Source organism: Sapajus apella, unplaced genomic scaffold (genome assembly GCF_009761245.1).
Source record: "Sapajus apella isolate SASKATOON/1434 unplaced genomic scaffold, GSC_monkey_1.0 scaffold21, whole genome shotgun sequence".
Classification (NCBI taxonomy): Eukaryota; Metazoa; Chordata; class Mammalia; order Primates; family Cebidae; genus Sapajus; species Sapajus apella.
This window is the reverse complement of record NW_022436961.1, coordinates 24,976,865-24,992,305: the sequence shown is the minus strand read 5'-3', so window position 1 is coordinate 24,992,305 and position 15,441 is coordinate 24,976,865. Positions and strand designations below refer to the sequence as shown.

General features: G+C 43.7%; 1 protein-coding gene across 3 annotated transcripts in view; it reads right to left on the bottom strand.

The window, feature by feature from the left end:
- Positions 1-9,832: 9,832 nt before the first annotated feature.
- The window catches only part of PIWIL2 (piwi like RNA-mediated gene silencing 2), a 78,250-nt gene continuing 72,641 nt past the window's right edge, over positions 9,833-15,441 (bottom strand). For 2 of the 3 annotated variants that reach the window (XM_032288470.1, XM_032288471.1), the window contains 3 exons: positions 13,752-14,005; positions 12,605-12,712; positions 9,833-11,751 (listed from right to left, as the gene is read on the bottom strand). In XM_032288470.1, the coding sequence (XP_032144361.1) occupies positions 11,595-11,751; positions 12,605-12,712; positions 13,752-14,005 (519 nt within the window). In that variant the 3' untranslated portion in view covers positions 9,833-11,594. The remainder of the gene's footprint in view (positions 11,752-12,604; positions 12,713-13,751; positions 14,006-15,441) is intronic. The other variant, XM_032288472.1, reaches the window with a different exon arrangement.

The window sequence follows — 15,441 nt, the reverse complement described above, 5'->3', positions numbered from 1 at the left end:
ACTTTTCAGACTTGATGTTGCACCGCTTTCCACTGTGATCAGACGCCTAAGGAACCCCACTAACCCAAAGTTGGGAGAAGTGTTCATTTGGGGGTGAAAAATGTCCCAGGAGACTCTTCAGCTGTGGGACAGTCCCATTGAGATGTATATCAGGCCTGGGAAACGCAGATTTCTTGAGAAAATAAACCATCCATTCGATTCCCATTGTTCTGTTCTGCGGCACATCAGGACTATTTCCTCTATGAGCTGAGCTAGTTGTCACCTGAGCTCAGAGGAAGGGCTTTCTAGCCCAACTGTCGCTGGTTAATTCTCGGTGCCGCTCCTAGCCCAGTGACTAGTGCCCAGACAGCACTAGCTGTCTCTGAAATTGCGCAGGGAAGGGGCAACATCCCACTCTCTGCAGGTCTTGCAGGGAGGATCCCCGTGATGGCGGTGCTAAGGAGGAAAGAAAGCAGACAGTCCTGGAGCTGGTGGCAAGAAGAACTGAGCAGCTTCCTCTTTGCCAGGCCAGAGTGGGCCAGGTTGTTCATGTTACTTTGGAAGAGACTAGCTGGGCCCCAGCGTTTCTAAAATTCAATTATCCTCACCCTGTAATTACAGTGCTGCAGTGGTTATGGGGGCAGCGGTGATATTCCTTTCATTTATTTTCCAAGTGATTTCAAAGTGATGGTATCTCTTGCAGAACTTCCCTCAGAGACCCTTCGTCTTTGTAAGAACCCTTTCTATTTCTCTCTTGGTTAAACTCAGTGCTTTCCAGATATTCTGTAATCCTTGTGGGACTCCCATCCCACTGTAGTGGGCTGTCAGAAAGGGGCCAGTCCCCATCAGCCTTTTGTTGAAGCACCGGAAAAGGAGTAAGCCCACACAGAGATAAAGTGAAATAAACATGCTTCCAACACACAGAGCTCTGAAGGATATGAAGCCCTTATCCTAAAGGAGTGTTAATCTCTTAAAACCAAAGTCGGAGAGCAATTCCATCGCTTTTCCAGGCAAGGTGTCAATACTGCCCACAGGAGAACTAGACAACCTTCAAGGAGATTGCACGGCAGAGAGGGGGCAGGACCAGACACCCCACCACGGGGCCTATCACGGAGTTCTCACTTGTTTTCAACTACACCAAAGGTTGAGCTGCCAAAGTCCACATGGGCAAGCACAGTTGATAAGCTATCAGCAATCCATTAGGGAATACAGTTAATTATTAACAAAAGCTCTTCACTCCCCATATCTACCCACACACAAAATTCTTTAGGTATCCCCTAAATCCTTCCTTATTGCTGGGTAGTTCTCAGTCTCTCATTCCTCCTGCCAGGCTTGGAGGCCCCAGTTCTCTCTGCTCTCCACTTTAAAAAAAAAAATTTTGAGACAGAGTCTCACTCTGGAGCCCAGGCTGGAGTGCTGTGGCACGATCTCAGCTCACTGTAACCTCTGCCTCCCAGGTTCAAAGTGATTCTCCTGCCTCAGCCTCCCGAGCAGCTGGGACTACAGGTGCCCACCACCCTGCTTAGTTTTTTTTTTATTTTTTTTTTTTTTTTTTTTTTTTTTTTTGAGACGGAGTTTCGCTCTTGTTACCCAGGCTGGAGTGCAATGGCGCTATCTCGGCTCACCGCAACCTCCGCCTCCTGGGTTCAGGCAATTCTCCTGCCTCAGCCTCCTGAGCAGCTGGGACTACAGGCACGCGCCACCATGCCCAGCTAATTTTTTGTATTTTTAGTAGAGACGGGGTTTCACCATGTTGACCAGGATGGTCTCGATCTCTTGACCTCGTGATCCACCCGCCTCGGCCTCCCAAAGTGCTGGGATTACAGGCTTGAGCCACCGCGCCCGGCCTAGTTTTTTTTTTATTTTTACTAGAGATGGTGTTTCACCATGTTGGCCAGGCTTGGTCTTGAACTCCTGAGTTTAAATGATCTGCCCACCTCAGCCTCCTAAAGTGCTGAGAATACAGGTGTGAGCCACCTCGCCTGGACTGGGCTCTCCACTTTTTCCTCTCATTACCCATTTTCACTTGTCAAAATTCTTTTTTTTTTAACTTTTATATTCAACATGGCAGAATTTAACTTATCCAAATTCTAACTCTCCAAAGTCACCTCTTGTCTGCAAGCTTCTGGATTCTTCTGAAGCATGTTTGAGCTACCCTTTCCAATTTTTTGACTGTAACCCACATTAAAAACATTTAACACTACAACTGCAGTATAAATAATGTAGCAAACAAAAATTTTACAAAATATCCATAAGATATGCAATGCAATGATATTTTGTTATAGTTCAAGTTCTTAAAAAAGTGGTAGCAAACCCACTAAGTTGACTTCATGACCATTATTAGGTTGTGAAACCCAGAATTAAAGTTTTATATGGTTTATGGTACTTATATTTTTTCCCTTAAAATTATTTCACTTTAATCGCTAACCTTATTAGACCTTAATCTGCCTCGATTACATGAGATTTCGGTATATACTTGTATCTCCTAATGTAACATCTTGCACATAACAGAGTTTCAATAAATATTTGCTGGATGAATGAATGGGCTGGCTCAATAAAAGTTTGTTATTGGGCAATATTTAAGGGAACTTAGCACAAAAGTCTGACATTTTCATTGCTACTGTTTCCCTTCTGACAAGACACCACAGCTACCTGCCAAAAGATACATAGACAGATTTCCCGTAGTTGAGGTGAACAGAACAACCTTGGGAAATAAGCCAGAGAAATGAGATTCCAGCCCTAATTGTGCCGAGTGAGCTGGGGACTCCAGATGAAAGCCCTCTGTGCGGTTTGTGGTGACAAGGTAAGCAACCTGATCAGGTGGACTGAGTGAGATCCCTCTGCACCCCAGGTCTCAGGCCGGCTGTTCTTTTTATGAAACAGAGTTTCACTCTTGTTGCCCAGGCTAGAGGACAATGGTAGGATCTCGGCTCGCTGCAACCTCCACCTCCTGGGTTCAAACGATTCTCCTGCCTCAGCCTCCTGAGTAGCTGGGATTACAGGCGCACACCACGATGCCTGGCTAATTTTTGTATTTTTAGTAGAGATGGGGTTTCACCATGTTGACCAGGCTGGTCTCAAACTCCTGACCTCAGGTGATCCGTCTGCCTCAGCCTCCCAAAGTGTTGGGATTACAGACATGAGCCACCATGTTCGACCTTAGGCCAGCTTTTTTTACAGTCTGTCCGGAGATCAGTGATCAGATTTCTCTGGTACCTTCTTGGAAAAAAATGCATTCTCTGTTTTGGCATGGCTTAACAAATTTAAGAGGATTGAAAGGAATGTGAAGGTTCTATTCGACCCAAAATCACATCAGAGGACTCAAGTACTAGGTCCTTCCATTGTCAGCTGAAAGAGAACAGCTTTAGAGGCCTCGATGTTCATTTCTGTTGTCATCGGATGGTTTTGACACACACAAAAAAGACAACTAGGAAAAATACTTGGTTTAGTAAGCTGTAGAAATCTGTCCATTTTAGCTAAGTTGTCTAATTTTTTGGCAAACAACTGTTCAAAGTATTCCCTTATAGTGCCTTTTTTTTTCTTCCCTCTAAGGTTGGTAATAATGTGCCCTCTTTCATTCCTGATTTTAGTAATTTGAGTCTTTCTTCACTGTCAGTCTAGCTAAAGGTTTGCCCATTTTGTTAATACTTTCAAAGAACCAACTTGTTTTCTTGATTTTCTCTATTTCTCTGTTCTCCATTTCATTAATTTCTTTCCTGATCTTTATTTTTAAAATATTATTTTTGTCCTCACCTGTGAATGAATGTTTAGTTGGGAATAGAATTCCAAGTTTAGCAGTTCCTTTTTTTTTTTTTTTTTTTGAGACAGAGTCTCATCTTGCTGTTACCTAGGCTGGAGTGCAGTGGGACGATCTCAGCTGACTGCAGCCTCCACCTCCTGGGTTCAAGCGATTCTTCTGCTTCAGCCTCCGGAGTAGCTAGGATTACAGGAGTGCGCCACTATGCCCAGTTAATTTTTGTATTTTTAGTAGAGATGGGGTTTCACCATGTTAGCCAGGCTGGTCTTGAACTCATGACCTCAGGTGATCTGCCCACCTCGGCCTCCCAAAGTGCTAGTATTACAGGCGTGAGCCACCGCATCCAGCCTACAGTTGCTTTTTAAAATTACTATTCCTCTTGTCTTAAGGCATCTATGGTGGTTCAAGAATAGTATGCCGCTGGTTTGACTAATTTCCTTTGTAAGCAATCTCTTTCACTTCCAGTTGGTTTTCTTTAATTGACAAATAATAACTATACACATTTATGGGGTACAATGTGATGTTTGGATACCTGTTTACATTGTGGAAATGATCAGATCTGGGTAATTAGCCTATCATGTCAAATATATATATGTACACACACATATAACATATGCATATTCTTTTTTGCTCCATCTTTGTTAGGCTATTCCTTTAAAAAAAATTCCTTTGTAGTGGAAAAATTTTAAATTCTTTTCACTATTTAAAAATACACAGTACAAACTATAGTCACCTTGATGTGCAATGAAACACTAGAGCTTATTCTTCCTAACCGTAACTTTATACTCACTGACCAATGTCTCCCTTCTCCCTGCCAATCTCCCTCCACCCCCACCCAGTATCTGGTAACTCCCCTTCTACTCACTACTTCTATAAGCTTGACTTTTTTAGATTCCACATATAAGTGAGATCATATGATACTTGTCTCTCTGTGCCTGGCTTTTTTTTTTTTTTTTGAGGTGGTGTCTTGCTTTGTCGCCCAGGCTGGAGTACAGTGGCGCAAACTTGGCTCACTGTAACCTCTGTCCCTGGGGTTCAAGTGATTCCCCTGAGTAGCTCGGATTACAGGCACCGGCCACTACGCTCAGCGAATTTTTGTATTTTTAGAGAGATGGGGTTTCACCATGTTGGCCAGGCTGGTCTTGAACTCCTGACCTCAAGTGATCTGCCTGCCTCGGCCTCCCAAAGTGCTGGGATTACAGGCGTGAGCCACCACGTCCGGCCAAGCCTGGCTTATTTCATAATGTCTTCTAAGTTCATCCAGGTTGTCAAAGTGACCTGGATATTATGCCATCGTGTAAATGTGCCACATTTAAAAAATCCATTCATTTGTTGATGGACACTTAGGTTGTTTCCATCTCTTGGCTATTGTGAATCATGCTGGATGAACATGGAGTGCACGTATCTCTTCAGCAAACTGATTTCTTTCTTTTTGGAGATAGAGACTCGCTTTGTTGCCAGGCCAGAGTGCAGTGACACCATCTCAGCTCACTGCAACCTCCACCTCCAGGGTTCAAGCGATTCTCATGCCTCAGCCCCCCAAGTAGCTGTGATTACAGGCGTGCACCACTGTGCCCAGCTAATTTTTGTAGTTTTAGTAGAAACAGGTTTTCACCATGTTAGCCAGGCTGGTCTGGAACTCCTGGCCTCCAATGATCCCCCCGCCTTGGCCTCCCAAAGTGCTTCAATTATAGGTGTGAGGCACTGTGCCCCGCCCAGCATACTGATTTCCTTTGGGCATACACCCAGTAGTGGAATTGCTGGATCATATCTGATCATTTTGTTTTCAAGATTCTCAGTCTTTCATATTCCATACTTTGACTATAGTATATCTAGTGATGGATATGCTTTTCTTTATCCCCAGTAAATTTCTTTAGATGATTTTTTTTTTTTTTTGAGATAAGGTCTCGCTCTGTCACCCAGGCTGGTATGCAGTGGTGCTATCACAGCTCACTGTAGCCTCAACCTCCTGGGCTCAAGTGATCATCCCGCCTCAGCCTCCTGAGTACCTGAGACTACAGGCATGTGCCACCATGCCTGGCTAATTTTTTATTTATTTTGTAGAGAGAGGGTTTCACCATGTTGCCCAGGCTGTTCTAAAACTCCTGAGCTCAAGCAATCCACCCACCTTGGCCTCCCAAAGAGCTGGGATAACAGGTATAAGCCTCTGCACTGACCCATATCTTTCATTTTGGAAAACTCTGTGTCTTTGCATCTTCCATATTGTGTGCCACCCATTCTTTCTATCTTATCCTGTAGGAACTTCTCTCAGATGCATGTTGGACCTGCTCATTCTCTCTGGTCTCTTCTCTTCCATAGGTCCTAATTATACGTCTTTGTGTTGCAGTTTAATGGACCACATTGGTTTCTGCAAGGTTCTGGAGCTTTCAATGGTCTGGGCCAATCTTTGTTAAATTTTTCAACTTGTGGCCCTTCAACATGCTAATAACAAAAATTCAGACTACACAGGCTTGTGGGCCAGGCTTGGAGATTTTTCATGGATGTCTTTTTCACCCTATCCATTTCCCTGGTGAAAGACCACATTTCCCCGCAGATGGCCCAGGATGGTTGACGGGTTCTGTAGCCCCCTTGCAGCTTCCAGCTCTCTTCATGCAGGAGACTTCAGCTCTAGCAATCCTGCACTTTGCAGGGGCTCAGGCTGCATGTCCTGTCTCTGCCTGGAACGAAAGACCTCACTACTCCTGCCTCTGTATTTTGCCCAGAATCCTGGGAACTGTGCTCGTACCACTCTGACTTCCCCTTCCTTCTTTTAACAAATATTAACCTGCCTCCCTCCCCCACTGCTCTCTCCTCTCTTCCCTGGTAAGTTTGTTATAGCTGATAAACCTACACTGACATATCACTCAGAGTCCATAGTTTACATCAGGGTGTACATTTCGTGGGATCAGACAGATTCATAATGACATGAATTCACCATTACAGCATCACAGTGAATAGTTCTGCTGCTCTAAAATCCTTTGTTTCTGCCTATTCATCTCTCTCTCCACAACTGCTGACCCTTTTATTCTTTTTTTTTTTTTTTTTTTGAGACAGATTTTTGTTCTTGTTGCCCAGGCTGGTGTGCAATGCGCAATCTTGACTCACTGTAACCTCTGACTCCTGGGTTGAAGCAATTCTCCTGCCTCAGTCTCCCAAGTAGCTGGGATTACAGGCACCCACCATCATGCCCAGCTAATTTTTATATTCTTAGTACAGATGGGGTTTCACCACATTGGCTAGGCTGGTCTTGAACTCACGACCTGGTAATCCACCCACCTCAGCCTCCCAAAGTGCTGGGATTACAGGCGTGAACCACTGCACCCTGATCCTTTTACTATTGCCACAGTTTTGCCTTTTCCAGAATGTCATGTGTTGGAGTCATATATAGCCTTTCCAGATTGGCTTTTTCCAATTTAGTAATATACATTTCAGTTTCCCTGTGTCTTTCTATGACTTGATAGCTCATTTCCTTTCAGGGCTGAATAATATTCCACTGTCCAGGTGGAGTTTATCCATTCACCTACTGAAGTATATCTTGGATGCTTCTAAGTTTTTGAAACGATGAATACAGCTGCTATGAATGTCTGTATGCAGGTTTTTGTGTGGAAATGAGTTTTCATCTCCTTTGGGTAAATATCAAGGAGTATGACTGCTACATCACATGATAATATTATGCATGTTGTATTGTAATACTGTTTAGTTTTATTAAAAACTCTTCTAAAGTGGTGGTACCAGCTCCTGTGGCTCTGCATCCTCGCCAGCATGTGTTGTTGGGGTTTTGGATCTGGCTATTCTGCCAGGTATGGAATGGGTGTCTGGTTTTGATTTGCAGTTCCCTAAAGATATATGATGCGGAGCATCTTTTCATATGCTTATTTGCCATCCGTACATCTCTGGTGACATCTGTACAGGTCTACTGCCCATTTTTTAAAAAGCTGAGTAGTTTCCTCATTAGCTTTAAAGAGTTCTTTGTATATTTCGGATTAACAATCATTGATCAGATGTGTATTCTGCAAATATTTTCTTTTAGGCTGTGGCTTGTCTTCTCATGCTCCTGACTTTCCTCATTTTTTGAAAAAAGAAAAGTCTAGGCAGGAAAAGTTACTAAGTAACTCAGCTAGCCATAGAGCCAGAAAGAAAAAACAGGGTCTTCTCTAATAACCCCAAACCTCTGAGAAATTAACTTCAGGCCCAAATTTTAAGGTTTTAAAATATATAGTCATGTCTAAAATTCCTTCCTTTTTCACACCATTCAACAAAATGCTGCCCAAGTGAAAAGGGCCCTGTCACACTGTACAGCAGTTCCTCCTTACCACGGTTTCATTTTCTGGGTTTCAGTTGTCCTTGGTCAACCAAAGTCCAAAACTATTAAATGGAAAATTCCAGAAATTCATGTTATAAGTTGCAAACTGTTTTGAGTAGTGTGATGAAACTTTGTGTTGTCCTACTCCATCCCCCGGGAACATGAATCATGTCTGTCCAGAGTAACCACACCAGTGATGCTACACATTAGTCACTTAATAGACATCCTGAGTATCAGATTCAAATAACATAGTACTGTATATAAGGATTCAGTAATATCTGAGGTTTCAGGCAACCACTGGGGGTATTCAAATGTATTCCCCATGGATAAGAGACTACTGCACAGAAATGAGATTCTTTCCAGAATGAGTTCAAGAAGCACAGAGTTTCTAAATAAATAGGAAAATTGTAGTGTTCTAAAGAAATGCAGTGCTTAAGTGAGCAGCTATGTGCTTTGGGAAGGTACTTAAAATTTTTTTAATTTTTTGGATACATAGTAGTGGTACATATTTACAGCAGAGGTGTGATATTCTGATACAAGCATGCAATGTGTAAGAATCAAATCAGGGTAAATGGGCTATCACTTCAAACATTTATCATTTTTTATTTTTTTGAGACAGAGTCTTGCTCTGTTGCCCAGGCTGGAGAGCAGTGGTGCAATCTCGGCTCACTGTAACCTCTGCCTCCTGGGTTCAAGTAGTCCTCCTGCTTTTAGTCTCTTGAGTAGCTGGGACTGTTGGCGCACACCACCAAGCCTGGCCAAGTTTTGTATATTTTGTAGAGTCAGGGTCTTGCCATGTTGCCTAGGCTGGTCTTCAACTCCTGAGCTCAAATGACCCACCCACCTCGGCCTCCCAAAGTGCTTGGGATTACCAGTGTGAGCCACCACACCTGGCTCATTTATCATTTCTTTGTGTTAGGAACATTCGAATCCCACTCCTCTATTTTGAAATGTACAATAAATTTTTGTTAACTATTGTTGCTCTATCTACTGTGCCACTGTACACTAGATCTTATTCCTTCTAACTGGATTTTCGTACCCAGGGAAGGTATTTTAATGGTGACAGACACCCATGAGGTATATGTACGGAAGGGCAAGCACTAAAAGAGTGGAGTGGTAGCGGGGCTGCCCTCGCACCTGGGCTCACTCTGGCTCTCACTTGGGGTAACAGAAATTTCTAACGGGAAAAAGAGAGCTAAGAAAAGACACACACACACACACACACACTCTCTCTCTCTCTCTCTCTCTCTCTCTCTAAGTGCCTTATCTGTCTGAGAAGTGAGACGGCTCTTGTCTTCTCCAATAAGTCTTCTTTTTTTTTTTTTTTTTTTTTTTTTTTTTGAGACGGAGTTTTGCTCTTGTTACCCAGGCTGGAGTGCAATGGCACGATCTCGGCTCACCGCAACCTCCGCCTCCTGAGTTCAGGCAATTCTCCTGCCTCAACCTCCTGAGTAGCTGGGATTACAGACACGCGCCACCATGCCCAGCTAATTTTTTTGTAGTTTTAGTAGAGACAGGGTTTCACCATGTTGACCAGGATGGTCTCGATCTCTTGACCTCGTGATCCACCCGCCTTGGCCTCCCAAAGTGCTGGGATTACAGGCTTGAGCCACCGCGCCCGGCCCTCCAATAAGTCTTCTTACCCAGCTCATGATGACATTACCTGGCTACTAACACTGGCATTGCACCTTACAAGCAGAGTAATGAGTGTTTCTAGGAAGTGCTGCAGCTCTCTTAAGGAAAAGAGTTATATCAATATATAAATAAGTGACATTATTTCAAACACAACTACATGTTTATACAAAGTTGTTTTTATTTCCCACCCGACAACCCAATCATTTGGCATTAAAACTGAAAAACAAGGCAAGAAAACCAAGAATAAAAAGTGAAGAAATTTCTGTATTATAATGTAGTCACGCATTTGTACTGATTATCTAAAAGAAAAAGAGTATTAGGAAATCCAACTTCAACAGAAAAATTCAAAATGCTTCCAAAGAAAATCAGAAAACTGACCTGTTTAGCCAGAGACCAGTGGTTCAGTGTTTGATTCTGTGGTTTTTAAATTCCAGGTCCTTGTGTCACCCTAATGCCCCACACTCCTAATGAAACCATAAATGCACCAACAATGCCCATCCCTCCTTGACCTGTGCTGGGCACCACAACAAACTAAAAACATTCTTGGTTTTCTTGTTTTAAGGAAATCTTTTTTCTTTTTTTCTTTAATCTTCTTTATAGCACTTCAAATTTAGCATATGCGCTGCTGAAGTGAGCACATTTTAAGGAGTTTTAAGCTAAAGTTTCTTTTCTCACACACTGTCATATAAAAGGGGCGTTTCTGCTTTGTCCCCTCCCTGCCATCATACCAAAAAAATAAATAAGTACATAAATACAAATCCGAAAAGGTTAAATAAGACTGGCTTCTAAAACCCAATAAAGCAAGAGGAGACAGAACTCAGCCTGAAGGGACTGGGAGAAGGTTCTAAAACAGGGAGGGGAAAAAAATAGAAAAAGAAAAAACCAGCTTTCCAAAAACACTGAAACCCATGGTATGTGACAACTTTCTAAACTGCATGGACTTTGGTAGGAGTGTCACGTTTTCCAAAGCTGACTTCTGGAAATCTTAACTTGGACTCAGAAAAATTCTAGCAAAGTGAGCCAACAGCCAGGAAGAGGTGATTTTGCAAGAGAAAGGGGGTAATTCCATTTACAAACATATATAAATAGAAATAAAGGCCACACACCTGGGAGAAAAGCTCACTAAAAACTCCCACCCCAAACTGAACTTTCCTAGCTGCTAGATTTTTTCCATGTGTTAAAAAACGAAAACTTACTGAAGATCAGGCACAGAGAGCAAAAGAGCATGTGCATATTTGGGGGAGGAAGAAATCAACAAGGTAAAAAGCTACTGAGAGAAAAAGCTTCATCTGCACTCTTTCAAGAGGTCAAGGGAAGCCATTTTCAAATCCAACTCAAGTCACAGGCATCATAAATTCAATCCCCCCAAAAATGTAGGCAGCAAGGGCCTACCTATGCCACAGACTGATTTTACTCTGCGCCTTGCACACCTGCCAGCAATAGCAGTACCTACTTGAGAACTTTGCTTCACAGACCTTCCACTGCCTTTCCCAGTTGCCCGAGTAACTCTCTTTAGGAAACTTGCGATGACTTCATTCATTATCATCTCTGGCTCCAGAAATGGGAACCACTTCGTCAGCACAGCTTAGAAGTATAATGGCCGTTTCTGCAGTTTTCTACAGCTCCCGTTGGCTTTGGAGGCTCTTAATGGTCCCCCAGAGTCACCCACTCTACTGCAGAGCGGCAGTACTACCACAACTTGCTCTACACAGGCAACAAGGCCATTTTCAGCTGTTACCTAGAAACGTGCTTCTTGGTGATACTACGTTTAAAAGACAAAAAAGATACCTTATATTACAGGGTTGGAGAAAGGGAAAATGATAACACGAAAGCCCACTTCAGTCTCTTTGATTCTGCAAGAGTCACAGCTGAGTTCAGAGGCTGCCCTTCTCCTCCCCAGCCCATCTCCAGGCTGTGCAGTCACAGGAAGAACAGGTTCTCGCACAGCTGGATGGCTGGTTCATGATGCAAGATCTGTCCAGACAGGAAAGCTAGCTTGTGGGCATACTTGCAAGGAGCTGGAACTCTGATGGTGCCAGGCCAATTCCAGTACATGTGGCACAGTTTGAAAGTCAGCCTGTAGGCCAAGAAGAAAATAGAAAGCTCAACATCCTCCACCTTCAATTTGGGGCAGGATCGTTTACTCACAGGGACAGGACAGAGAGCACACTTTTCTGAAAACTGGGGAACAGAAGAATACAAGATGCATCTTTTTAGAATCATTATTATTTTGAGACAGAGCCTTGCTCTGTGTGCAGGCTGGAATGCAGTGGCACAATCTTGGCTCACTGCAACCTCCGCCTGCCGGGTTCAAGTGATTCTCCCACCTCAGTCACCTGAGTAGCTGGAATTACAGGCATGCACCACCATGCCCAGCTAATTTTTGTATTTTTAGTAGAGACAGAGTTTCGCCATGTTGGCCAGGCTGGTTTCGAACTCCTGACCTCAAGTGAGCGGCCCGCCTTGGTCTCCCAAAGTGCTGGGATTACAGGCGTGAGCCACTGCACCTGGCCTCTTGTTTTTATATCAAAACAAGGAAGATAACACAAAAAGAAAATATTTCTTGTTTACAAGAAAAGGCTTCAGAAAGATAAGTACCGTAGTGGAATATTTACATAATCTGAACTCAATGGCATAGGCTATCAAGTCTGGTTGTAGGTCATAATCACCTGGAACAAATTTTAAAAATACAGATGCCTCAGAGAATTTGGGGGGAAGCCTGGCATCAATATTTTTTAAAGCTCTTTAAGTAAAAGTAATTTTAATATAAAACCAAGATTTCCAATCTCTCCTCAAAAAGACACCATTATTGTCAAAGATATGAAGAAATTCAAGGGGTAAATATAACTTGGGGTGAACAGTGAACCCATCTTAGCTAGCAGGCCAGAACTATTTAAGAAAGAGAAAGAGTAAGTTACTGATAGGCCTACCTCTGCATATGATCAGGGCTCAGGTTTGCGGTGTTCAGAACACAGACATAATGTGTAGGAATGCCACAGCCCTGCCGTACGTGATGGGCAAGAAGGTAGAAATCCACCCTAGGAAGGAAAATCACACATTAGTCATATGGTTGGATTCAGCCAGACAGAGCTGGCAAAGATCCTGGAGATAATTCTAGCTCCTTCAACTAAGGCTCAGAGAGGTAAAATGACTGGATCAAGGACACAGAGGCCAGACCAGGATTAGAACCCAGGTTTCCTGACTCAAGAGGCTACTGAAGGATGGTGGGAGCAGGGTGGATGCAGTGACTCACACCTGTAATCCCAGCACTTTGGAAGGCTGAGGCAGGCAGATTGCTTGAGCCCAGGAGTTCAAGACCAGTCTGGGCAACATGGCAAGACCCTGTCTCTACAAAAAATACAAAAATGAGATGGGCATGGTGGCATATGCCTATTGTCCCAGCTACTCAGGAGGCTGAGGTGAGAGGATCACCCGGGCCCAAGGAAGCTGAGGCTGCAGTGAGCTGAGATCACATCACTACACTCCAGCCTGGACAACATAGTGAGATCCTGCCTAAAAAAAAGGAATGGTAGTAGAAACTCCCTTATCTACCTGTAGAAGTTAAGCAAACACTGTCTTAGCAAAACAATATATTTACAGCTTTATGCTTAAGAGGTAAAAGCTTTCTTGTTTTAAAATCTTTTTTTGTTTTGTTTTGAAGCAGAGTCTCTCTCTGTCAAGCAGACTGGATTACAGTGGCCTGATCTCAGCTTACTGCAACCTCTGCCTCCTGGGTTCAAGTGATTCTCCTGCCTCAGTCTCCTGAGTAGCTGGGATTACAGGCACATACCATCACATCTGGCTAATTTTTGTATTTTCAGTAGACAAGTTTTTGCCATGTTCGGCTGGTCTTGAACTCCTGACCTCAGGTGATCCACCTGCCTCAGCCTCCCACAGTGTTGGGATTTACAGGTGTGAGCCACCATGCCCAGCCCTTAATGCTTCATTCTTTTAACTATAGCATCTCTGAGATTCTAGTCCACACCTCTCCAGGAAACCTCCCCATTCCAATACCCAGGAAAGTGCTAATATCTCCAACTGATTCTTCCTCCAATACTATATATTTTGCCCACTCACCACTCACAGCTTGTTATTGTATGATCGACCACAGTTCCAGGGGTGGGAGTCACAAAGTGCTGAGGAGTAGCCAGATACAGATTAGTACTGATTTTCTTCTGCACTACAAACACCACCATCTTGGGCTGATAATTCTCAAAAGCTTCAAAACACTTCTGTAGTTGAGGAATCTCATAGTTGGCAACTGTCTTCAGCTGGCCATCAGACACTCCATCACGGTACACCACAATCTTCTCTGGTAGGCAGTGGTTCACCTGAAATGACAGCCAGAATGTGGTGACTCACAGGGCCCTCAGGCTAAGGACCACAGTCAGTGAGAGGCTCACCCACATTGTGCAACCTGAGATCATGGCAGATCCTTTTGCAGTCAGTCCCAAAGCTACTGTGCCTAGAAGGCAGGGGAAAAGCTTCTAATCATTTCTAGTCTTCCTTGGGGTAGTAAAACACGCCTGGTGCAGCAAAGGTGTTATAAAACATGAAAGCAAAACAAGCAAGTTATGAGTCACATTGACACAGCTTATCCACAAACAATGCAAACAAAGTTCAAAGGAATGATGGGAAAATTACTTGGATTTAACATTAATAACTGTCTGGGCAAAGAGCAAGGTAAAGTGTTAGAGAAATTCTAACATATGACCACATATGCCACAGATCCGCCGCCATCAGATTTTTACCTACTGGCAACATCCCAAGTTGCTGACAAGAGAAAGGACCCTTTACTAAATATTATCCTGCAAGCTGGTATGGTGTGAAACATTTTTACTGTAACTAAGTAATTAGCAAACAGCTATGTGAATGTCTACGGGTCCAAATTAAATTAAATGCTTGCTTGAATCAATTTGAAGGATAATTTTTTCCCCATTTAGGGAATATAAATGGAGAAAAAATTTATATTTTTTTCAGGGCCAGGTGCGGTGGCTCATGCCTGCAATCCCAGCACTTTGGGAGGCTGAGGTGAGTGGATCACTGGAGGTTAGGAGATCGAGACCAGCCTGGCCAACATGGCGAAACCCCATCTCTACTAAAAATATAAAAATTAGCTAGGCGTGGTGGGGAGCACCTGTAATCCCAGCTACTCAGGAGGCTGAGGCAGGAGAATCACTTGAACACAAGAGGCGGAGGCTGTAGTGAGCAGAGATTGCTCCACTGCACTCCAGCCTGGGCAACAAGAGCAAAACTCCATCTTGGAAAAAAAAGAAAATTCAAAAGGATAAGTTCAGTTCAATTTAAAACAGAAGTTCCCTTTAAAAGTGCTTAAGTTTGGCCAGGCACGGTAGCTCACGCTTGTAATCCCAGCACTTTGGGAGGCCAAGGCGGGTGGATCACGAGGTCAAGAGATCGAGACCATCCTGGTCAACATGGTGAAACCCCGTCTCTACTAAAAATACAAAAAATCAAGGCCGGGCGCGGTGGCTCAAGCCTGTAATCCCAGCACTTTGGGAGGCCGAGGCGGGTGGATCACGAGGTCAAGAGATCGAGACCATCCTGGTCAACATGGTGAAACCCCGTCTCTACTAAAAATACAAAAAATTAGCTGGGCATGGTGGTGCGTGCCTGTAATCCCAGCTACTCAGGAGGCTGAGGCAGGAGAATTGCTTGAACCCAGGAGGCGGAGGTTGCGGTGAGCCGAGATCGCGCCATTGCACTCCAGCCTGGGTAACAAGAGCGAAACTCCGTCACAAAAAAAAAA